We start from the raw sequence: 25,230 nt of genomic DNA, 5'->3' as shown, positions 1-25,230 counted from the left end.
GCTGTAAGTGAAAAGTGAGAGTTGTTACCGGGTTTGAGCAGCTTGAGCTGCACGGGACTGGGGCTGGCGGCGATGAGAGCGGTGACGTCGCGTGACGTGAGCCCAGCGACGGGCGCTCCATTCACCTCCAGCAGCAGGTCACCGGCCTGCAGCTTTCCGGCCAGAACTCGCACCTGGGGTGAACGCAAAGCAGGAACTTCAGCCGCCAAATATGAACAAGTCTCTGGTCAAATGAGTGTCAGGTCAGTGCTCATGTAGTAGGCATGCGGTGAACAGGCCTGTCACATACTCTTAGGTTTTTTTGGTAAAGTCACGTAGGTAAAAAATAATAATAAAATAAAATAATAATAAATGAAAATAACTCAATTAAATCACGACGTTTCGGAGGCAACACAAGTCTCCGTCTTCAGGTGGGACCGTCACAGCTAGATTTACTGTATCAAGTGAAGAGAAATCCGAGAGACTTGTAGGTGTTTGAGCTTGTGCTGTAAAGCCCTATGGTGGCCGTGTCGCGTTTTGCTTAACATTTTGCTCCACGTGCTTGGGGGCTTCTTCGGGAAGTGAATTCAGTTTCGTAAACAACTAAACTCAGATCCTGAAAAATTACCCAGGCATGTGAAACATTCAGTTCCTGCAGTTCCCAACACGTGGAGCGAATTGTTACAGATCCAAACAAAAAAAGTGCGACACTGTCCGCGCACCCACGAGCGTTAGGCTCAGGGCCCCCTCGGCAGGCAGCCTCACCTGCTGCTCGTCCACCGCTGTGGCCAGGTACGGGAACTGCGCAACCTCGGCACCGCCGAGCAGGGATAGGGCCGGCACAAGCCTCGCGCCACTCGGAGTGGCGGTGACACTCAGCACGGCCTCGCGCAGCCGCCCGCTCCAGTGATTCCTCTTCCTCAGCGCCTTGGACATTCTCATGGGGTGGCCGGGCCCACGTTGGCCTGCGCACGGCGGACAACACGGGGCGGATGAGTCACCGACGAACACAAGACGGGTGTTGTAGGTTGCTCGCGGCCAGCATAATATGGTGTGCGCAAAATCCAACGTCGTAACGTGTTATGCTCCGTCTTCACAAATCTGCACTCATAAGCAACATAAAGTTTGGTCAAATAACCCTCACGACCTACATAAAATGGAGAGGGCCCCATCCAGCAGTGGACTGGCAAAAGGGCTGTACATGTGCTGCCCTCCCACACATATCTTACGTGGTGCCGCTGAAACTCCGTCTCCCCTCTTATCTCGCTCTACTCCCATATGCGTACACTGTGATACCACAACCAAGAATTTCTGGCGAAACTCCCAGTCTGCCTCTTGTCAATCATAGTAATACGCAAATAAAGGTGTATTCGAAAGTAAAAAGCAGAACACATGGTCCCAGCATGCTTTGCATGTCTAGAAGAAAGTGCCTATTCTTGCGCATGTTCTGCACACAGCCTGTGTTTGCCACCAGTTCAAGAGTTCAGGCTCAAGACCTTCCTTTCCTCCACCTTTGACTTCTTATCCTACTACAATGTGTGCTCCCACTCAGCTCAACATCCTGAGGGGTGACCCAATTTAGATGCTATGTAAATCCCATTTGTATTGTATCCCAACATACAGGGAGGGAGCAGCTATCCCCAACCTTTTGACGGGGTGGGGGACACACCATATGCAGTTCCAGAAATTACTAGCCTAGTACGGATTAACATAACTATTATTTGCTTTCGGAACTTTATCATTGTGCCCATAACCATGTCTACACAAGTATGCTGGTTTCAACACTCAGTGCGAGTGCTCGCAATTAAAAGGGCAAATCCTTTGCACAGGTTTCCCTGCACAGCTGAGAAAACGGCCCTATCCTCGAATTGGGTGTGGACGGCCTATCCCCTGCATTCTCGCTGGTGGGTCATCATCACGGCAGTAATTAATCCAACGATGATGTCAGCATGACTATTCAACATAAAAACGCATTGAGACGAAAAAAAGCTCCAGCAGTATTAGTAAAACATTATTTATAACATATATTTGAACCTGCCGAGCGGAATTGTACATCTGACATCATCAATAGCAAGTGATATCAGAACCAGTTTTGGGCTCCCCACCCCCTTCTACAACCCACACTGATCAGCGTGATGAAGTAATGCATGGTCAAACAACACCCATCACAAACATGGCATACAACAGGCCTTCATCCAGCAGTGGAGATGGGGACTCTCATGTGAAAAGTTCAGTCTGGATAATTTCCTCTCCTGCACTGCCTGTGAATGAGATTGAATCCATTCCACGGTCTTCATTTACACATCCAAAGCCCTCTTTCCAACCATCCCACCTGTCTCTCACCTCCCTCCCCCTAACTTCTCAATAAACATATCCTCCTCATTCACGTTATCTCGCGATTTGCATGTCTTCCTTTGTGTGCAACGCTGCGAACGCTATTGTATCTTTAGAACTGATTTTTAATGTTTAGTTTCTTGTCCTTCCCCGCACCCGATTAGCACGGTTGGCTTCATACGATGCGAAAGTTCAACATACATCGTGTTACTCAGAACTCTAAAGTGCCCACACCATATTTAACAATACACACAAATAAATGAGTGGCGCAAGGCTTCTAAAACTTATCAAGATGCTGATGTCACTGCTTACAAGCTATGCAATTATCTCCCATTGTCTTTGGAGTGTAATTACAAGGGGCCGTCCATAAATGACGTCACACACCTAGGGGGGGAAGGGGGTGTCAGACATTTGTGACGATGTGTGACGAGAGGGGGAGGGGGGGTTTGAGAAATGTGATGTCACATCAAAATGCGCAACTTTAAATAAATATAAACAAGAGATTTGTTATAACAACACTAATTTTGATTAATTTTCATTATTAACTATTTGATTATTTAAATGTACTAAGGTCACCTTTTATTTATTCCATGAAGGAGAATTTTGCTTCTCCATGGGAGAATGGAGAAGCATACATTTTGTAATTTTTTTTAAATAATTGTTATTAAACATTTTGATTCTAATGATTCTACTAGGGCTTTTCATTCTGTGGAATGAATGTGATTGTTATAAATGTACTCTCCCATTTTGCTTCGTTCTACTACAAAGTTTCAAGTATTTGTTATAGTTATAATTACTTTTAATATTTCATAATTATAAGATAATTTCAATATAATATTCTGAACATCTGCAGTTTTAGTTAGACGTTGAATATTTCCAAGTGAATTTTATGCTAAATTTCAGCTTTCCAATGCCTCCTTTGTAATACGTGTTTTCTCCTACAACATCGGAGTGCAGCGCCACATTAAATTCGCACTACAATGACAATAGTTTAAAGTGATTTGAAGCATGTTTTTTTTTCAAAATGTAACAACGGTTTGGGGGGGGGGCAGAGCTTTGTGACGTCATATTTGAGGGGGGGTCTGACTTTTCGTGACGCCGTGTGACGAGGGGGGGTCAAAAATCGGCCAAAATCGCGTGACGTCATTTATGGACGACCCCATCTTCCACTTGAGTAGATTTTTAACTGCTCACAAAATACTTGTGACAAACACACACACACACACCTCTCGCTCGCAGTGGCGAGTCACTGCGATTGATAAAATAATTAGCTGGGTGAACGATTAACCAATCAACCAACGAGACCACCCTGTTTGTCATCAGCTGAGTGATTCATGCGCTCCCAATTTTGGACACAAATTACGAGGCCACCTTTTAGCTGTCATAATCATCAAACCCACTCGGCGTGCGTGCATTACGAATCCACGCCAGCAATATTCCACCAATACAGTAACACTGTGGCAATAAGAATGATCAATGGAACAGCGTTGGTGGTCACTGCAAGTTGTTGTTGTTGGAACAAGTAAACAAATGGAATATTGGCAATGTGACAGCTTTATTTATGGGGTATTTTTGACCGATGCATAAGTGCCATTTGTCAGACCAGAAGGTGAGCAAGCCACCACAATGCATCAGCAGCGCACTTTGCGGTGGGGAAAATCCCAACCCACACTGTGGTGTAATGACGTCCTCAACTTACTCACAAGTTCATGTTTTGTTTTCAACATTTCAAACGACGACGGGAAAACAAGCAAACTAATGTCGAACGCTTGTGTTGTCAAAGAAAACTGCTTCGGTGTAGGCGTGCAAAGCACAAATGCGTTAACAACATAAGCGTGTACTATTGGCCATTTTGGGAAATTGTCGACAATGTAGCAAACTAGTAATCTATATTTTTCTTCCCCTTTCGCGGAGGGCCACAGCTTGAAATGTTCGCCTACTGTGTCTGTTTTGTGGCGGTGTTAACGGAGGGGGCAGTCTTAAGTCGGTGTTGATGATGGCACGATGTGTCTGTGTGTTGTGCCACCCATCCATAGCAATCAGACAATCACTGGGATGGCCATTAACCTGAAACTCATGAATGTAGATCACAGAAAACGCGTGCACATGTTCCAATGATACGTGTACCCCTGAAGCAAAGTACTTCGCAATAAAATTGTACAACATTTTAGTGAGCTGTCTTGGTAGATTGCGAATACAGCGCTTTAATAACACGTCAGATGGGTCTGTTTAGGCACCACATTTAATTTACACATCATTTACGTCCATCGGGCCTATGGGCCTCGTAAATCAAATTCATAACGTGGCCACACGCTGCTGATGAGACTCGTAAAAGCGAAACCGGTGCAGCATTTCCAGGCTTAAACAGACGCTGCTAGAAGTCTCATAGGCTGATGGACTTAAGGACTTTGGTGATGAAACAGACCCGTGCCTTTTTTTTTATAACTTATTATTCTCCACATACACTGGTAATCACGACGAGGTATTTACAACACTGCCCAAGCATAAACCCAACCACAGGGAGACCTTCAGGTACAGAAAGGTCACATAGGTGATCGGACTGGTAAAACCACGCATATATAAACCAAACGGAATCATTCAAAACATGACATGGTACTTTGAGCCACAAACAAATTTTAATATCAAGCACCCTCACGGGTCACCCTTAAAGCACAACACTCGTCTCAGTAGGCGAGGAGTGAGAATGGTGTTGAAGTTGAGGCGGACAAGGAGCCATGGAGACCCCATGTCGAGTAGCCACGAGTCCCTATCGAGGTTGTTCAATTATTGATGGGAGACACGGTGGCACACGACGTACGCTGCCCCCCACCTCCCAATATCACTCATCAATCAATATGCCTCACATCAATATCCCTCATCCACATCAATATCCCTCATCCACATCAATAGCCCTCACCTATCAATATGCCTCACCCACATCAATGTCCCTCATCCACATCAATATCCCTCACCCATCAATATCCTCACCCATCAATATTCGTCACCCACCTCAATAGCCCTCACCCATCAATATCACTCACCCATCAATATCCCTCACCCACATCAATATCCCTCACCCATAAATATCCGTCACCTATCAATATCCGTCACCTATCAATATGCTTCACATCAATATCACTCGCCCACATCAATATCCCTCGCCCATCAATATCACTCGCCCACATCAATATCCCTCGCCCATCAATATCCCTCACCCATCAATATCCCTCGCCCATCAATATCCCTCACCCATCAATATCCCTCACCCATCAATATCCCTCACCCATCAATATCACTCACCCATCAATATCCCTCGCCCATCAATATCCCTCACCCATCAATATCCCTCACCCATCAATATCACTCACCCATCAATATCCCTCACCCATCAATATCCCTCGCCCATCAATATCCCTCGCCCATCAATATCCCTCGCCCATCAATATCCCTCGCCCATCAATATCACTCACCCATCAATATCACTCACCCATCAATATCCCTCACCCATCAATATCACTCACCCATCAATATCACTCACCCATCAATATCCCTCACCCATCAATATCACTCACCCATCAATATCACTCACCCATCAATATCACTCACCCATCAATATCCCTCGCCCATCAATATCACTCACCCATCAATATCACTCACCCATCAATATCCCTCACCCATCAATATCACTCACCCATCAATATCACTCACCCATCAATATCACCCACCCATCAATATCACTCACCCATCAATATCACTCACCCATCAATATCCCTCACCCATCAATATCACTCACCCATCAATATCACTCACCCATCAATATCCCTCACCCATCAATATCCCTCACCCACATCAATATCCCTCACCATTTCAACACCCCTCCCGCATGGATCTCAACATCATTCGTGGACAAAAGTCAAGGAGAAAGGTGAGTGCATCAAAAAACTGAATGGTGGCACCTCGCTCACCTGCAGATGACTGTGGTGGAGGTCTCCCTCAAGCCCGGCCTCACCCGGTCCCAATGTCAGCCTGACACGAAGCCCCCAACTGCGTCGGCAAGCAGTGGGGCCAGGGGGGTTCGCGGGTCCACAACGTCCGGTAGGAGGAGGCGACGGAGGTTTACGCAGAGGGGACCCGCGGCTGGGTTCTCATCGAGGCGAGGAGATCCCCATGCGGGCTTGGTGATGATGTCCAAGGGGGTATCTGGCTCCCATCGTCCTCAATTCTTCAGGCAAGGGTGGCCCTCCTTCGTGGTATCCAGCACAAATAATCCGGCAGTATAGTCCGAGAAAGGGAGCGATGGAGGGACTTAATTGTTCAATGAACGACTGAAGGGACCCTTCTTGACTGCGGCCAGCTTCGCAAGTCTTCACCGAATCGAGGCGATTGTTTACGTTTTCGAGAGCTTCCTTTAAAACAGAGACTTGTGGTCTCGATGGTTACAAGACATCACGAATACAAAGCTCATACGTCCATCTGCCTGACTACAGTACTGTAGTTTGGTTTGCATCACTGAAGTTGTCGCGCACACGCTACTCAAAACTCGGCGCCTGAATCAAACCCAAATTAACTTTGTAGCAGCGCTCCCGGTTCCAAAGTTGCAGTCTTCTCGCCGTACACTGTATGCACGTATCAATAATGTGCGATTCGCAATGACTGCGTACTCCAACGTGTACGTACACACGTACTTACGCAGTGGCTAAGCTATATGGCGTGGTAGTGGTGGTGGTGACCCAACCACTCTGACCCGCAGTGCTAATGCCGTATCCGCCCGCACGCCGAGACGCAATGGCTTCGACCCTCCTCCTCTTCTCAGTTTCTTGTTCCTCCCTCCTGAATCTCTCACCACCACCACCCCCTTGTCCCGTCTCCCAGCGCCGTCCCGCCAGCAAGGACCCCACGTGCGTGCCACTGGCGCCCCCTCTAGGGCCCAACACGCTGAGCCACGGTTGTTGATGATGGAGTTGGGGTGGTTGGTTGGCTGTGCGAAAGGGCTCTTAGGAGGCCACCTGGCGGATGGACAGAGATTTCAGTTTCATTTATTTGGTATAGCCCTGTGAGCCATTCGGCTCTTGAATCGGGTGCAACCGCAACAAACAAAAAACCTGAACAACAAAACATCTTAAAGTGACTATGCGCAAACAGAAAAATCCAGGAAAAAACTGCAAAGTCTTCCAGAAAAAAAGCACCGTACACCAACGCTCTGTGCAAAAATCCCAGTGGGATGCAAGTCAAACAACAACAACAACAAGACAACTTAGATTAAAGCCATCAGTCTAACTCCGCACTACAACACACAAACATGGCCATACCAAAAAACTTTTCGAAATCACCAAAATAAAGCCATAAGCAATGCAACAGTGATCATAGAGCAGAAGCAGCAGTCGGCCAAGGGTGATCGTCATCGACTCATCGTTGTTTAATATTGTTCATCAAGTTCATTCGGCTGGTGATTCGTGAACCAGCACGACCAGGCTGTTGTAGAAACAAAAAATGTGGCAACTGCCTGATGATGTTGCTGGTTGCAATGAGCTGCGAAACGTCGAATGACGACCCAATTATATTCTTGGTTCTTTCGGTAAAGTCATATAGAAGGGAAACAATAAAATAATACAAATATAAAACAATTGAAACGTCGTGAGAATGTTATTGTTTCATATTTTTATTATTTTATTGTTTTCCTTCTACGTGACTTTACCGAAAGAACCAAGAATATGAATCCCTGCAGTCACGAAAGCTTTAAATCAAAATTTAGGCGACCCAATTGTTAGGTGTTGTGGCTCGCTCTCCAACATTGTCGGTGGTGCTGAATCAGTAACACAGTCACTGAGCATTGCCACGTTTATTCAAGTGACAACTTTATTCATTGGCTGTGTCGGGTGGAGGAGGGCTTACGACACACATTTTCCTAAGGCTGTCTGACCTAAAAATCACCATTATGCATCATATTGGCTGCGAAGGCTTACGCGTTAAGCATTAGTAAGTGTTCATCATTCATATAGTAGTGGCATTAGCAGCATCATAATTTATCAGTCATCATAAAAAGCAGTCAGTCGTAATTTATCGACCATCATCTGGTGCCATAATCACAATCAGCATTTATGACGTGTACGTTTCTATATCGATCATATTTCTTTCCATAAATGGTGTAATAATTTCTTATCGTAACAGTAATGTAGCAGTTATTAGGATCACCAAAATGTATCAATCATATGTCAATGATCATTACTATAATGTGTCAATCGTGATTTAAGGATGATTAGAGTATATTCATGAATCAGTCATCAAGATGAGTCATGATCTATCCACTGCTGGATGAAGGCTTCCCCAAGCCGTCACAATTTCACGGTCTCATGGTGGAACAATCCACGTAGCTCCGATAAACAAAACGATGTCATCGCTATAGTGAGCTGCCTCCCTTTGGCGTGGCATTCCATTGTTAAAATAATCTTACCTTCCAGCTATAAATTAGCAGACAATAACACCTCCAGTCCATAGATAAAACCAATGTTTTTAACACATCCCATGGGCCGCACTGCCTTGTGAGAGTGCATCATTTCAACAGCATTAGTTCAAACCAAGCAAACCATCGGTCGGATTTGAAATCCAGTGTCTAATCAGCAGTCAAGCTTGCTTGAACTGTGTGGGCAAGAGCATTCTCTCTGTCAGATGTGGGTCCTGGGTTAGATGCAACCATTTCTAATACATAACGTCAACTTAACAATGAGCGTCATTTGGGGAGAATATATGGCACCAATAAATAAGACGACAATTGGCATTGTACATTAAACAATGTAAACTCACATTTGAATTTCCCGCCAGTTGCATCACATTAACGTATATTGCCTTCTGATTGGCTGTCACAGCTCATGACGTCACCGCTAAACGTCCGTACGTCATCAGCCGATGTCGCGCGCCGCTGGGAACATGGAGCCGAGCGAAGGCGACGCCGGGGCGAAGGTGGCCGTGTCGTTCGGCTTCAGCAAGAAGATCGACCGCTCCAGGGTCAAGGAGGCGTCCGTTCTCCACGATGAGAAGCCCAGCGCCGAGGAGACGGACTTCGTCACAGGCGTGGAGGGGAAGGAGGTCGTGAGGTTCGCGAAGTGGGCGAGCGTCGCGGCCTAAAATTAGAAGTCTTGACACGGGCCCCCCCGTCTTGCCTGGTTTTGTTTACCCGCAATGCGCACTGTTACCGGGAGTATTAAGCAGGCAAGCGCGGGGGGTTGGCAGTGGAAGGGACGCCTTGCAATTCTATTAATCAACTTGAGTTTCATTCATACTGAGTGAGTTTTTTTTTACTTAGTTTCCCTGATTAACAATTGTTATGGCGCCTAGTCTATCCACTTCCGAGTGAAGTTTGTAAGCCGTCGACTGCGATGCAACAATCCATCTTTCGGCACATGGGCTGAGAAGACACCAACCACTGCGCACTTGATGACTGCCTGTCGCCTGATGAAGCTGGTTGTAATTACTGGCGAAACGTCGTACTCAAATTGTAAAAGTTGTGGATTTGCTCTCCAACACACCGGTGCTGTACTAGTAATGAATTGGCATGTTCTGTTTACTTGACAAACCGTTCTAATTAGCTGCGTCGGGTGGTGACGGGTTTAACAACACATTTATATTTACGCGATCTAACCCAAAAAAAACTGTATTATGCACTTGATGACTAAACACTTAACATAGCAACGGCTACACTGTGCACTATATTGTGTCCGACCTTAGAATGCCGATTTAAATTAATATCGAGGATGTTACATATTTGTTTACCAATCAGATGCATGCGTCGTGTAACTACTTCACGTGTATATTTTGAGTGGATTGGTTTGGTTTGGTAAAAGTTGAAAGGTGGTCCCTGATAGGTCGCGAGGACTGAATTATGGAAACCACTTCTGAATGACAATTACAATAGAGCGCTGTTACATGGCAAGCCATTACAGGAGTGTGTGCAGTATTCCCCAACTCGTTAGTATCTTGAGATGTGGTTATGGTCAAGGCACCATGTCGATACAAATTGAGAGTGCATTTTTTTGTTTCCAATGTTTGCAGCGTCAAATCCAAGGAAAAAGTAGGGGAGCTGGTGATACCACTGATCCAAAAGAACCGCTATGTGGGCCCTGCACTGGAGAAGCACAATACCACGGAGGGGCAAGAGAATCAAGGGCAAAAGAAGGACGATGTGGAATCAAAGGCCATCCAAGAGCTGCTGGAAGGTTAGGGAGACGTTGTGTTTAACTTGTAGTGGGCAGGCTGCAAGAGCAATGCTCTTGGATATTTGACAAGGCAACTTGAGTGTTGGGAGCCATCAGCCAGGTATGGCAGTTAATGGTTGGAATCGAGAGCTTTTGACGAATGGGTTGGTGGATCGTAGATTTATCAAACCCACAAATAGGCTGAGATGGACTGGGTATGGGATTGAAGTACAATTTCATGAATGTATTTGGCCAAATCTTCCAGTGCAGGACCCTCTTTAACAAGAGTCTTGAGACTCAATGAGGCTTCCCTGGATAACTAAATAATATACGATCACATTGTCAAAGGCAAATTATTGACAGTGGGACTTTCCAGTTTGGACTTAATATAGAGTAATTTTAGTGCCGAGAAAAGCACTTAAGAATATTTGGCTGCTATACATTTATACGTGATAAGCCACGTCATTGTTTGTGGCCAGGTCGCTTCTATAAAAGAGCTGTATAGCTCATTGAGCCTTATCTGTGAAAAATAATAACTTTGCATTGTTTGCAATGTTTTTATTTGTATGGGTCGGTGTGCTGTGCAGAGTCACGGAGGTTCCAAGAACTGCAGAATGGGGGTGAGAAGGTTGATGAAAACCTCGCGATCCCACTGCTCATGCAGAACAAGGTTCCTGAGGGATACGAGGATGGGGACAAAGTGGACGTCAGTCTGAGACCCGAGTCGGTGAGTGCTTCACAGAGATGGCTGGAGTGGTGGTTAAAAATGAGTGTCAGGTGTCTGTTAAAATACGTTTTTGAGGGACGTAGAGATGAGAGGGGAGAGGTAGGCAGTGGAGAGTCCACGGAGGATTTTGAAGTCAGTATGATCTTCAAATGTTTTTTCATGCTCTGTCATCCTTTGCGTGTTTGCATTTTAATGAGCTCTGCATTCCTTCTCTTAGGCAACGGAGGCAGACTACGCTGCAGTCCCCATCGAGGCGTATGGCTTGGCAATGCTAAGAGGAATGGGTTGGAAGAAAGGGGAAGGCATTGGCAGAACTTTTAAACAGTAAGTCTTGCAGCAGCAGTCTTACAGCTTCAGAAAACTACCAAACTCTGCACACTGTAATGTGGACTGGGAATATATCGATTCATCAGTTAAAATGTTATACTCATAAAATAGAAAAATGTGTCCGAATGTATCACAACTGATGTAAAATATATGTAATTCATGTAATTATGTATCATGAGGAAAATGGAACAGATGACTGCAAAGGATGAAAATTAAATGACAATCTTAATTTAGGAGCTTTCGTGACTGCAGGAATTATTCTTTGGTTCTTTTCGGTTAAGTCACGTCTAAAAATAAAATAATAAATTAAAATAACATATTACGACGTTTCGATTGCAATCGAAACGTCGTAATATGTTATTTTAATTTATTATTTTATTTTTAGACGTGACTTAACCGAAAAGAACCAAAGAATGATTAAATGACAATCCAAAATGGTTAAAACTCATCGAATCGGCAAGGGGTTGGTAGTGGTGTAAATCATTACACGTCTGGTGTGCACACCTCTTTAAACACTCTGCACGCCCGTGTACCTCTTGCGCACAGAGACGTGAAGCCTATTGAAGCCGAGGTGAGGCCAAAGGGCCTGGGTTTGGGAGCGGACCGCTCGGCGGCCGATGCCCTCAAGGACATGAAGCCTCAGCGGCCACTCAAGCCGGGCGAGAAGCGCCCAGAGGAGCAGCCCAAGGGCTACGCGGCCGGCGCGTTTGTGGTTGTGGAGAAAGGGCCACACAAGGACCTGTATGCGAAGGTAACAGCAGCTACACTTCATTAATGAAACAGTAGATTTTTGAAAATCAGATATGGATTGGGTTATTTCTGAAAGTTATGGAATTCGTTGACGTTTAAGGAAATTGGTGTGCACATTCTAACCGCACAGCGCATTCTAATGTAATTGGTTAGCGGCAGCCATCATAAGGCACTCACCGTGTGGTAAGTTCGAATGGGAAGTTGCACTTGTATTTTTCATATAAGACACTTCGATATGTGTGGTAAAATTATTACTAACTTTTTTCATTGTTTGCATGCGATTATGAAAAACACTAATAAAAATTAACAACCCGAATAAGAACCCATAAACTCGCCTTGTCTTCTGTGCAACTTTCTGAACATTGGAATGGTTGTGGAATGTATTGCTAACTTTGCCTTGCCAGGTGGATGGCTTGGACCCAGACAACGCACGCTTGGTTTTGCGTCTGGCGATCGGAGGAAACGTGATCACCATCAGCCAGTACGCGACGCGTCTGGTGAACAAGGAGGAGTACGAGAAGTACAGCAAAGATCTCAGTACGTGATTAACAGTTGCTGCATCACACCGCTTGGGAGTGGCGCTCCGATTGCATCCTCTCCTGTAACAGTTTTACATCTGAATCGCCCACAGGTCGCTTAAGCAAGGCGCACAAAGAGAAAGAGAAGCAGGAGAAGAAAGAGAGGGAAAGGGAGGATGAGCACCGGGAGAGTCGCTCCAGCAGCAAGAGGGATGAGGGTAAGAAGAACTCCCATGACGGGAGCAAAGCCGGCAGACCGACAGACGACGACCGGCACGGCAAAAAGAGGAAACACGAAGATAAAGACGACGGCCGGTAACAACTTTGGCCCTCGACTGCATAGCATGAACCTCAATCTGGTTGTACAATGTGTTTTATTTGACCGTGCTTTCATTTTACTTCCACTCATTCTCTGCTCTAGGAAAAGCAGCAAACAGGTGGTGGCTGCGAGTACTTCCTCCAAGCCGCGCTGGCTGCGCAGGGACCTGCGGGTCCGTTTTGTGGACAAGTTTTACAAGGGAGGCAAATACTACAACAAAAAGGTGTGCCACAAGGTTGCAGCACTGGTGTGATATTTTCTGCGTGTCCAATGGTGGTACAACAAAATAAAATGTATGGATATTTAATTTTGGACCGGCTTACTCATCTGATTTACGTGCTTTTAGTTGCTCTAGAAACCGAAATCTCAGTGACGTAGAGAGCAGCAAGTCAAATGAAGAGGTTTTGTGTGTTTGCATGTGTGGCACGCGGTGGGCAGAGTGCATTCATATTAAGACAGATCTTGCCCAAGCTCTGTAGTCCTACATTGGGATGTTTGTCCAAAGACGACTGGAAATATGGAAAGGCAGACCATGTTGGGATGTGAGAATTGGAATATGATTAACCCTGGTGAGCACCTTTTACTTCTTGATGAACTGTGTTTACCTCTTTCCTGGCAGATGACGGTGGATGATGTGGTCACGCCAGAGATATGCGTTTGCAGGACAGAAGAGGGCCGGATATTGGAAGGTATTCCTTCACCTGCTTTCTCCTCACCTCAACAAAGGCACTTTTAAAATCGTTAAAATAAAATTTCCTTGACATTGTTTAAAAGTAATTTTTAATATTTTTGTAAAGTATTACATGCCTTACTTGTGGATTTTTTTTATTAAAGGAATCGAGCAGTCCATGCTGGAGACCATAATACCCAAGACAGACAAGGATTATGTCATGGTGGTACTGGGGAAATACAAAGGACAGGTCGGTACTCGTCATTGAAGGTTACAATTTGTTGCAACCCCAAATATGTGCATTGGTTTGTGTATAGCCGCAACAGTCTTGGGTGATCTTACACAACTGACTTTCATTAGTTTCCCTAGCAGTGAGCCACAGATGACACTGTAAAGAACCAGAAACGAAAGCGTCCTTCCACCTCACCACGTGTATTTAACCCCCTTTGCGACTGAGATATTTTATACTGATGAAGACTGATCTCCTTACTGTAGTTTTTCTCTTATATTTTTGGTGTTCACAGCACTACGGCGGCTAGCTCTGACGGTCTCCAAATATTTGTGTGCGACAACCTCCGCAGGTGGGGCTCATCTTGAACAGGGACAAAAACAACTGCCAGGCGACCGTGCAGCTCACGGGCCAGTCGGACCAACTACTCAAGCTCAGCTACGACGACATGTGTCACTATGTGGGCGAAGTGGATGAGTTTGAGTGAGGGTGTACACGGGGACTCCACCCCACGATCCACCTTGCCGCAACCCGGCAGCTTGCCGCACGAGTTTGACGGTGCAACCCAAAAAACTAAATATTTCTGCGGCTGCACATGTAGGTTGTGTCACAAGTGGTCTTTAACATGAGTTTTGAGGGTTGGTTCATGGGAAAATATAATTTAATTGACTATCAGATGCACCGCCGTGGTGTTCTAGTGATGTCACTGTGGAGTGACTGCCGTACTGTTTGATGGCCCCACGATGATGTCGATGCAGTGCCATGGCAACGTGCATGCAGTCACTTCAGGGTCTTTATCATTAACGACACTTTAAACTCGTGTATTACAACTTGGGACACAGCCTATAAGCATGCCTAATGTGTACAACTGTGTCAATCCACTGCTTAATGAAGACCTCCCACACCAGTCATGGAGGTTATTTGACCATGCTTCACCACATCGGTTCGTATGGTTTGGTGAAGGGGACGCTCAGGATCAGTTCTGGCATTACCACTGATATTAGTTGACTAGAAATCAAACTTAGGTTACCTGGCTCGCAGTGTATTGCTCTTAGTTTTTTGGGTGACATTAAATACAATTCACATGTAACTCGGCACTCCACATACTGCTCATAGGGCTCCTTATGGCAGACTTAATCTATACCCAAGATGCCTAACCTGAAACCAGCCCTAACTATTCACTGGCAAGCTGATGCAAAGTTCGAGGCTAGTTGTAAACCTGGTTGCTTACAAAGGATGTTTTTCCCAACTGAACAAAGTGTTTTGCTTCCAAAAAGGCTATTTGTGATAGCACTGTCACCTCTATCATTGCATCTTGTTCTATTATAACAGGGCAAAGCCTGCCTGCATACTGTCGTTAATGGCAGCGGAGAAATGTGATTTGAAAAATCACGTGGTGTTAAAATACAGCCAGTGGCTGCTGTAATTGATGATGATCAAGTGAGCAGACTCCCTACTGCCTTTTTAGTTCATGGGCCACAGCAGAATTTGGTACCACAGTTGGTGTATAGGGCTAATAAATATTGCTTGTGATAATGTAAGTGAGATAAGATTATTGCATAATTAATTTTATGTGCCAATTTTTTTTTGCAAAACTCGATTTTTTTTTTTACCCAGGAAAGCTTCACTGAGTTTCAAGATTTTTTTTTAGGAGGATCCTGTCAAGTTTTTGCAGTCGGGGACAATACTATAATCCCAATTGAGTAATTTGCAGTTAATTGTCCAGCACTGGGATTTTAGATCAATACCAGTTGTATTGGCTGGTTCTATTTGAAACCAGACATCGAATGCAGAACAGGGGGAGGGGAGACATCCAAACTCCACACAGAAAGGTGCCCAACTTGGAAATCGAACCACAGGGCGTCTTGCTGTGGGGCACAAGTGTTACCACTGTCAACCTGCCGCCAATCGGGTGTTGCCAACAAATACGACATTTCGTCTTGGCCCATTGAATATTTTGTTAGGAATGTAAAGATTCAAAGATTGCTATTAAAATCCATTCTTACGCTCACGTAAACATGCCGGGAATCATGCCCCTCAATCGCAAAGTTTTGTTGCAGTGGTGAACATGCTGAAAGGTCACCTGAGAAAGCATGGTCATCATGGGTAGCTGGCTTATCATTGGTGGAAACTTCCATGGGGATTGCCTTGGAGTGTGTTTAACATTATATATTTAATCTGCAATACTGTGTATTGCTCAAATGAGTGAATGTGCTGTCTGGTGTAGTTACCTAACCTGTACTTCCACATGTTTGTGGTTTAAATTTATATGGTTCAATACATTTGTACATACCACTCAGCAACAAGGTATTTTGTTGGGTTGATATAAAAAAAACACTTTTGTAATAAATGTAATAGTCCAGTGGTTTTCTCAGTTGGCTTTTATTGTTGTACATGGTGTGGCTTTGATTTTATACTTAAGTTTCTATACACGTACTTTCCATACTTCATATGGATTCTTTGTATCAAACTTTTTTTATTCGCATTTCACACAAGGTACTTCCACAAGTGCTGCTTCACAAGTATCACATTTACAAGAGTAAATACTCCAGTTTTTATTTTATATATAAATCAGTAATTTTTATGAGCAATCATTCAAGCTGTGCGTTTTAAACAAGTGCTCTCCATTTTGCAGCTGGAAACATTTTTCCTCTCCCAAGTCTTGGGGCAGTGCCAAATCTCCTCCCAGTCCAAATTCCTGAGAGCTGACTCCATCATAGCCTGCAGACGACAGGGCTGACGAGCTTTGGGAGAGTGAGATTTCAGGTTTGGGTGCGTCTTAACTTCCCGAAGTACCTTCGTAATCAAGAGGCGACGATAATCATTTTACCGGGGTCACGTCCCATCGGATGCACTAGAGGTTGGCTTCGTAGCGGTCGCGTGACTCATGCTGCAGGAAGGCGTACTTGGCGTGCTTCTTGCTCAGAGGGATGCGGCCGAAGGGCTCCAGGTCGTTGAAGCACGGCTCGAACACGCGATCCACGGCCGCCTTGGCCTCCTCGACAGTCGCGGGCCGCACCGCCAGGATGGACAAGACGGCTCGGTTGCGCACGCACGTCTGCACGCGTGGGCACAGTTGATCATCATCGCTTCGTACGATTTTGCATTCGTGCCATTCTCAGTGCAAGGTGCGATGTTTCACAGTCTACAGTCGCACAGTTCAGGCGAGAGTGTCGTGCTATATTAAAAAAAAATTGTCTGGCTCGCGTGACGTCGCCCACATTGCGCATTGGCCGTAATCAGGAGTTCAGAAGCTGTTGAGCGCTGGCAGGTGGAAGGGTTTACCTCCAGATCTGGACGAGGTGGCTTCAGTGTTATGCTATACTCATATCATTTAATACTATATTATACAAAGAAAAATTTTGCCGTCTGGCTGGTTGGAGGGAGGGATGGAGGTCACAGAAACATGTCTGAAGCAGAGCTCGAATGTTTTTCAGCGGGACATGTACTACAGTTTGTGGCCAAGGGAAATCAGTTGGAACGAGCAATTTAAATTTGAAAAGCGGAGAGCCATACATTGGTACCAAACACCACAAGGAGCACACGTACGTACGTACGTACTTGTGTATTCACTCATCTATTAGAGATTCAGAGGTGCCGTTATGTTTTTGACCACTTGGTGTTTTGGGTTGGCGCTTCACAACTGATTTTTTTTTAAGTACCTGGTGATGGCCTTTCAGTCCAAAGTTGTATCGCCTGAGTTCGTTTTGGAAGGAGCAATCCCCACTGAGGTTCGCAGCTCGGATCTGAAAGAAATAAAATTACGATTGCCTTTTTTTTATACTTGTAAACAAACAAAAAACTTAGCACGTACCACATTTTTGCATTACGACCACCGGTTTGGGACAGGGGGGGGGTAGAGTGGTGGGGCAGTGTAGCAATGCGCTACGCTTGGATTTCGGGGACCCATGTTCCATTGTCTCGCTGATATCGGTGGTGCAATCTTAACCAGGTCCGGCAACCCCCAGGATTGATACAGCGTAAGAGAGGCCTTCATCCAAAAATGGCTGGAAATTATAATTATTGCTAGGATGAGTTTCTAGAACCATTACGGGAAAAAGGAAATAAATTCTCAAATTTGCTAATCGACTCACTCTCCCGGTCAGACTAATAACTGTGTTTTTGAATCGTGGTGAAAGCAGCAGCCTTTTGTGGTGACCGGGGAGCACACGTAACCATGAAACCGATGAATGTTACACCCATAATGCACACACCCGGTTTGTGTAGCCCCTTTCCAATGCCACACGTCACCATCGCACGCCACCAGGTGCTCGTAAAAACAAACCACAGATGTGGCTGAATACAATAGACACCCCATCTCTTTTAATGCCGCTGTAAAATGTATTGTATCTGTACCATCATGATCTAAAATGTATCTGCCCCGACCCAACTTGCACCACGGGAATTGATTATTTAGCATCGTTTCGATTACTCATTTGATAAGTTGTATATTATGATTTATAGGTTGCTTTATAGCTGTACTTCGTTATGATTTTGTTATAACCTAGGACACTCTTGCATATGAGATTATGCTGGTACCGCGAGTTCTCACCTGATTAAATAAATAAACTTGACTACAATAGACACGAATCAGAAATACCCCTTATTCTATATCGCGTAGGTTTTTTGCAGTTGCACGGTCCAGGTTCTCTGGCGTGTCCTCGGGTTGCACCGTGCGTCGTGTGGCACAATGTCCGACGGTTCGCTCCATTCAGTCACCGTGTGTTCAGTCGCATGTCACGGAACCAGTTCTTGAATTTTTGGAATCCACAATACATTTTTGAAAACGCTGCGTCTGGGGTAAAAACGATAATAGGCAAACGACCCTGCTGGGGACCCACCTCGGAGCAGGCCATGTGGTCCATTGAGCCGAACCAATCGACGTGCGCGCGGCAGTGGTCGAAGGCGTGGATGAGCTCGTGCGTCACCACACGGTCCATGTAGTGCTGGTTCTGCACGTTGTTCTGGCAAATCACCACCTGGGCGCAGGCACACCGCCAAGCGACAAACGCGTCGTGTCCTTGCGCCGTCCGCGATTAATTCATGTCATGATGTAGAAACACAGAGGGGCGGGACGGAGGATGGGCAATTGCTCCGCTAACTTTTATACAAAAGTTTTGCCGTGCCCTCTCGGTCAACTGGCCTTCCTTCGTGGGCCACTTTGGCTGCTTCTTCGCAGAGCACGAAAATCGCTCCCACAAAACTATTTAATACGCGACTGAAAATAATCTCGAACGTCGTTGAGGTATTTAAACACACAGCGCAATCTGTAGCCCAGGAGTGTGCAGTATTTTGTGAGCGTGAGCCAACATCAAATCTCATAGCTCACCACAGGCCAAAAGAGCTGGAGGGGGGGGGATTACGTGTAAACTTGGCGTACATGGGGTGACATTAGTGAAAGTGACATCACGTTCGTGAACAAAAGAAAGTGGCCGCGGTAGGTTGTTTGCAGTGAACAGCACACCCAGTTGTTCGCTGAGCGTTCATTAACTGCTGGCACTCGAGGGTGGGATTAGGGTCACAACCATGCCGTCAGACCAATGCAGTCCACGACCATAGGCTGCAGTAGCCTCTTGACACTAAGCATGTGAGGATGCATTGATTCTATGATGAATAGCGATTCTTAGGTCACGATACATGCATCGGATCATGCGCGTAAGAATCTGTTATTTACAATTATGCAAGTTACATGCAAATGATGAGCTAGTGTTACATTTCGGAATGGAAGACAAACTAAATTGGACAAGTGAGAAACAATACAATGGAGACGGAAAAAAGACAACAAAAGTCTCTTCTCGCATAAATATACCACAAAATTTATGAATTAAATATCGTTAAAAAATATGCCACCAAATCGTAATATTTCAAATCGTTTACGCAGTTAATCGTTAAAAACCTACTGTAGACTGGTTCTGTGTGTAACCCTCACATCATTAAACCAGACCGCCAATCCCAGATAACGTGGCGTGCGTTGGGAAGGTTTGACTAGAGAGTTAAATGAGAGGCCCGAAGCCTCGCGCCAGTGGTGAATTATCCGACAAAGCAGGATGCTCACAGGCCAAGGTCAAACGCAGGGGGTTTGTAAGGAAGCACCTGTGATGTGTTGGAGTCGAATCCCCCGGCAACTTTATTGTCGCACTCTTCGCATGAGAAGTGTCGATCCCTGTACGCGGTACTGCACAAAACAACGCGAGCTCGTGAAGCAAACATTTGAATTGGGGGCACGGTCACCCCCCACGACAGCCTGGCAAGACGAGTGCGTTTCTATTCAACATCCGTCAGTGGTTTCCTCACTCAAATGAGCAGTTTACAGCTCTAAGCCAGTTTTTTTTTTATTCCACACTTGTATGTCAGAGGCAAAATTGTGTCGATCCCCCACCGCGATAGAACGCAATCTTGCAAAGCAGGTTGTAAAATACTTCCCTCTATTGTACGGACCAGAGATAACTTAAGAGATATCGGATGTAGTTCTAACACTGCGGGTTGCATTGCTCTGTCAGAATTTTGACTGAGTACAGTGATTCGCCTCAATGACACGAGGTCGGAAGCAGAATTGCGATAAAATTGGGCAAAAATGTCAGAACATTAAAAAATCCACTTATCACTCAAAGCACACGCCAATACGAGGCTAAAAGCAATTTGCAACACCGATGTGAAAATGACAATCGCTATGAGAGCTGCATTAGCACGCCCAATGACTCGCCCCATTTACAAGATCTATCACGTCTAATCCAGCATAGTCACTCTAAGGCGAAATAAACAACTGTGCTGACGCGATCATCGATCAATATTGAGCCACTTCACTTTCGTTCAACTTGGCCCAGCCCTGCACGGAGTGGATACAATAACATCGATAGAGCACACAGCTGTGCCGAACAGACGCAGAGGCTGGTTTTATAAAAGACAAAGGTGCAGCCCTGCAATAACTTGCTCACGCCACTGCAGTGGAAGTGCCTCCACTAGAGGGAGCTCTAGAGGACACCTCTAGAGGGTATTCTTTGGGTCTTTCGGTAAAGTCACGTAGATAGGTTCAAAATTAATATAAATAAACAAAAAACCACGACGTTTCGATCGCAACACAAGCGACCGTCTTCCTTTTTCCCACCTGAAGACGATTTTTGTGTTTTTTTTAATTAATTGTGAACCTATCTACGTGACTTTTCCGAAAGACCCAAAGAATATGAATTCCTGCAGTCACGAAAGCTTTAAGTCAAGATTTAACCTCTAGAGGGTTTTTGCCTACTCTTCCTCGCTGGCCAGACGTCTTGGTAAGGGTGGGGGAGTGCTCACACTTTACCCCACCACACCGCGACCTGCCGGTTGATTTGTGTTCCCATCGATTCTCGATCGACGTTATTGTTGTCATGAAGTCAGCGAGACACGAAACTCTATCACATCGCCCGACAGAATCCCCCTCAATGTTCAGTCGGAGGATCCTTGTTCCGGTGTCTAACTGGGGCGTTGTTTGGCCCTGACGATGGCTGTTGGTGTAGCAGCTTGTGTTGTTGCTCGGGATGATCGATCGCTGCGTTGATAGCGTTCGTCGTGATTTGTTTGTATGTTGAACTTTTTTCGCACCGCACGTAGCCAAACGTGCTTCTCGGCAGGTGCCGATTTCTCACTGAACAGAGTGGGCCCGCGTGAAGGCAGCGATCTTCCACTCCCCCGTCGATGCTGAACGTCTGTGAAGCGACTGTGGAAAAGAGCTTTATAGCCCATCAGATTCCCCCAGTTTAGATACATTCCTGATAAAGTGGTCTGACACTGCTGGGTGGACAGAGGCGGGGGGAGATCTCAGCAGGAAAATGGTTCAGGATCGGACATCACTCGCCACCGATAGCAGTAATCGAACTCTGGTTAAGAACGCAGTGCGCCAACTACCGCGCAACGGCACCAGACACATTGAGTTAGGGTTAACATAATTAAGCGTTCGAATAAAAAATAACCACGTACCACCCCGACCTCTTCAAAGCATCTTGTAGAAGTTTTGCATACGGATCTGAAAAAAACAAAAAAAATGCAGGTTTCACCATTGGAAATAAAATCAGTGCATTAAAATGGGAGTATCGAAACATCTGTACGAGATAGCGTGGTTACTTAGTGTGAAGTGTGCTGTTGTATATGCTGTCGTGCAAGGCGGTGTGTAGCGCATGGGTGTGGTGTTGTTTATAGTGCAGTGTGCACCATGGTGTGTGGTGCGATAGTGTGTCGTGTAGAGTGGTGCGTCGTGTGGTGTGACCTATAGTGTGTCGTGTAGCGTGGTGTAGAGTGCGGTGTGTCGTGTGCTATGTCGTGTGTAGTGTCGCGTGGTGCACAGCGCGATGCAGCGTGCTGTGCGGCGCTCTTACTCGACTCCAGCGCGACCTTTAGCAGGTAGTTGCACCTCAAGCTGGCCACAAATCCGCGCTTGTATTTAGGCACCAGCCGCTCGGGGAAGAGGTGCAAACCATGGCGCTCGTCCCCAGAGCCCCGTGTCCCCGTGCCGTCTCCAGCCCCAGACTCCCGTGTCCCCGTGTCCCCATTACCCGGCGCGGCGTCGCCCACGTTACCCATGGGCGCGGCCATGACGGTGTGACGTCACGCCGCCCCACCGCCCACGTGCTCAAAGGCGCTTGGGAAATTGTCAGCATGCCGCGGATTGGCCAGCAGCATTAGCAACACGCATTGGATGAGCTCGCTCAAGTTGATATTACTCATTGGCCATTATTGGTGGGTAATTACTTCTGCGTTCGTTAAAACGCGACGAATGCGGCAGTGGCAATTACGTTGTGGAATTAAGTTGCGTCGCCTTGCCATATGCACACTTACACCCAATTTTCCTCTTTTTATCAAAACGCTCAGCACGTTCGTCAATAACACTCCCTGTGTGTGCCTGTGGCCTTGAAGTGAACAAATATAATAGTCGACGTTTTGGACAATGTCCCTTTTTGATATCACGTAGATAGCCAGGCCAGAGAAATGGATTGCACAGTCGCTTTTCTTGTGATCCACTCCTTCTCTGTGGCCTCTAAATGTATACGCTATGAAATAGAGCCATTGCCAGAAACGTCGCCTAGTATATACTTTTTCCCGTTTAAGGCCACACGCAGTGCTATTGATGACTGTGTTGAGTGTTGTTTGCGCACCACTGCCAATGCAGCAGCAGCAGGAGCATCACCAAATGTTTCCCTTTGTTGATCCACTGCCGGGTTGGGTGCCTCCCCAAACCGTCGTCACCTCTCACGGTCTCTCCATGCCACAATACCAGCTCCTGCACACGAGCCCATCTCTTCGTCGTCGTCATCATCGCTCCATCTCCGCGGTGGATGTTCTCTCGGGCGTGTCATCGTGATCACAAACTTCTTGCGTGGTTCCCGTGTCCCCCCCATGATAGGCTTTGGTGTGTCCGTAAGTGTCCAAAAAGAGGGCCACGGATTCATTGTCAATGTTTACAAAAACGGATAATAAGCAGCATGACCCAATCAATGGCACGGGTCCCAGAGAACGTCAATCAAAGGGAGATGGAGCGATGACTCCAGCTCGCGTGTGCAGGTAGATCGTTGCAACGCAGGATCTTGAGAGACGGCGGCGGCGTTGGGAGGTCATCGCCCAGCAGTGGATCGAGAATGTATGTTATTGATATGTTCAAGCTGCGCAAAATATCGCAAGTTAAGCAAAAAAGTGCCTTGACCACCATCGTGTATGGAAGGTTGACCCAGCCATGCACAAACAGGTTGTTTGTTATGCTGCAGCGCTACCTGGCGGCCATGAGTGGGCAGTGCACCAACATACTTTGTTGCGCTGTGCTTCCTCTATACTCGCCACAGCAAGACCCTCATCCAGCAGTGGATTTACCTTGGCCAATGATGAGATAAAGGCCTTCATTATCCCCATCACAACACACACAGCCCTGACACCCCCCCCTCCCCACAGCCACCACTACCTTCATCATCACATACGTCTGTGGAAGCAGGCACCTTGCTATATTATGCATTCTGTTACTGCCATTGTTACACGGGAGTCGTTCGTCTGGCTGTGCATGCAAATATAGATTTTATTTCCAGCGCTACGCGAAGGTTACGCGGGTCACAACTTATCTGGGACACCGCCGTCTTCCTTCCCACACCACAGCTCTTGTTGCCGGGCTGCATCGGCGTGGTTGGAGACATCAGCACACGTGGTGATGTCTCCACAGATATCGAAATTCTGGGGTGGGGTGGAACAACGTTTTACCAGGCGAGGGACACGGCCACCGTGAATGTCGTGGTTTGTGCGGACAACTGCAAAATGTTTTGACGTGGAAAAATAAAAGGTTCACTTCAGTCTGGAAATCTGTAAAATGTCCCTGTTCTCCACCACAGCTGTCTGGGTGGAGAGGGCCAGGGTCAACGGGATTGGATGTTGGCGTACCTCCAGAAAATATAATGTACGAGAAATTTAACTCTGGATATGGTGACGAGATACCCACAACAACAATTTGGACACAAATCCTGGTCTCATTGCATCCGCCCCTTACCTCCCTTCGACGAGGTGACATGGGTAGGTGCTGATGATGCTGATGACAAGACATTGAGATACTGTAGACGGTAGCTGGGCACTGCGCCAGGAGCCAATCTGTCACAGAAGACGAAGTGGCGAGCAACGGCGCAGAGGCATCCAGGGGTAGCACCACCCGAGCGATGGAACGATGAGATTTAGCCGATGTGCAAGAGTTAAAAGGATAGCTACATCGTGTGGCTGCGAGAGATAGCGACGGCTTGAAGAGGCCTTTATCTCGCAGCGGATAGAGCATTGCTGATGATTGCTGATGATTGATGATGATGATAAGTGCTTCACACAAAATCTCCAGTGTGGCGCAAGAGGAAGTGAGAGCGAAGGATTGGTAGGTGGAGGACTCTTTTTAGGAATAGCAGGGGGGGGCATCTTCTCCGCCACTTAATCCCAGGATAGGAGCGCAGGTTGCACGAGGTAGGAGAAAGCGCGGTTGTAGACGCCTTGCGTTTTGTGTTGCATGCCAGGCACGTAGCGAGCAGCAGCAGAACGGCGTAAGACAAGCTGATGAAGTGCCTTTCAAGCAGAATTAATGCTATATCTGGGATCGCTTTCTAACATCGGACCTGATGGCGGAGAGGGGATTGGGTGAAAGTGGGTCAATGTATAGAATGAAGAGGAAGATGTGGAGGAGGGGGCCCTATGGGGCAGATATGGA

The 25,230-nt window shown here is 46.3% G+C and overlaps 3 protein-coding genes across 12 annotated transcripts in view; 1 reads left to right on the top strand and 2 right to left on the bottom strand.

Annotated features, from left to right (window-relative positions):
- Positions 1-7,155, bottom strand: part of LOC144721385 (membrane-associated guanylate kinase, WW and PDZ domain-containing protein 2-like) — a 70,691-nt gene extending 63,536 nt beyond the window's left edge. For 5 of the 10 annotated variants that reach the window (XM_078598958.1, XM_078598960.1, XM_078598962.1 and 2 more), the window contains exons 1-3: positions 6,279-7,154; positions 745-944; positions 29-173 (exon numbers count right to left, since the gene is read on the bottom strand). In XM_078598958.1, the coding sequence (XP_078455084.1) occupies positions 29-173; positions 745-921 (322 nt within the window). In that variant the 5' untranslated portion in view covers positions 922-944; positions 6,279-7,154. Of the gene's footprint in view, positions 1-28; positions 174-744; positions 945-6,269 lie in introns of all 10 variants that reach the window. The other 5 variants (XR_013585897.1, XM_078598964.1, XM_078598961.1 and 2 more) reach the window with 2 other exon arrangements.
- Positions 7,156-9,199: 2,044 nt separating this feature from the next.
- On the top strand, positions 9,200-16,404 carry GPKOW (G-patch domain and KOW motifs). The gene is made up of 11 exons (XM_078598934.1): positions 9,200-9,404; positions 10,360-10,523; positions 11,090-11,229; positions 11,447-11,553; positions 12,103-12,307; positions 12,711-12,843; positions 12,938-13,139; positions 13,246-13,366; positions 13,763-13,832; positions 13,978-14,063; positions 14,395-16,404. Exons 1-11 carry the CDS (start codon positions 9,217-9,219, stop codon positions 14,527-14,529), a joined length of 1,551 nt encoding a protein of 516 aa, XP_078455060.1. The 5' UTR covers positions 9,200-9,216; the 3' UTR covers positions 14,530-16,404.
- Position 16,405: 1 nt separating this feature from the next.
- Positions 16,406-22,643, bottom strand: ATP23 (ATP23 metallopeptidase and ATP synthase assembly factor homolog). The gene is made up of 6 exons (XM_078598935.1): positions 22,391-22,643; positions 21,996-22,041; positions 20,136-20,217; positions 18,884-19,021; positions 17,705-17,788; positions 16,406-17,100 (listed from the first exon to the last, which is right to left on the bottom strand). The coding sequence occupies exons 1-6, from the start codon at positions 22,605-22,607 to the stop codon at positions 16,897-16,899; spliced, it is 771 nt and encodes a 256-aa protein (XP_078455061.1). The 5' UTR covers positions 22,608-22,643; the 3' UTR covers positions 16,406-16,896.
- Between the last annotated feature and the right edge of the window lie 2,587 nt (positions 22,644-25,230).

This window comes from Lampetra planeri, chromosome 11 (assembly GCF_965212315.1).
Source record: "Lampetra planeri chromosome 11, kcLamPlan1.2.h2, whole genome shotgun sequence".
Classification (NCBI taxonomy): domain Eukaryota; kingdom Metazoa; phylum Chordata; class Hyperoartia; order Petromyzontiformes; family Petromyzontidae; genus Lampetra; species Lampetra planeri.
The sequence above is the reverse complement of the archived record's forward strand: the minus strand, read 5'-3'. Positions and strand labels throughout refer to the sequence as shown.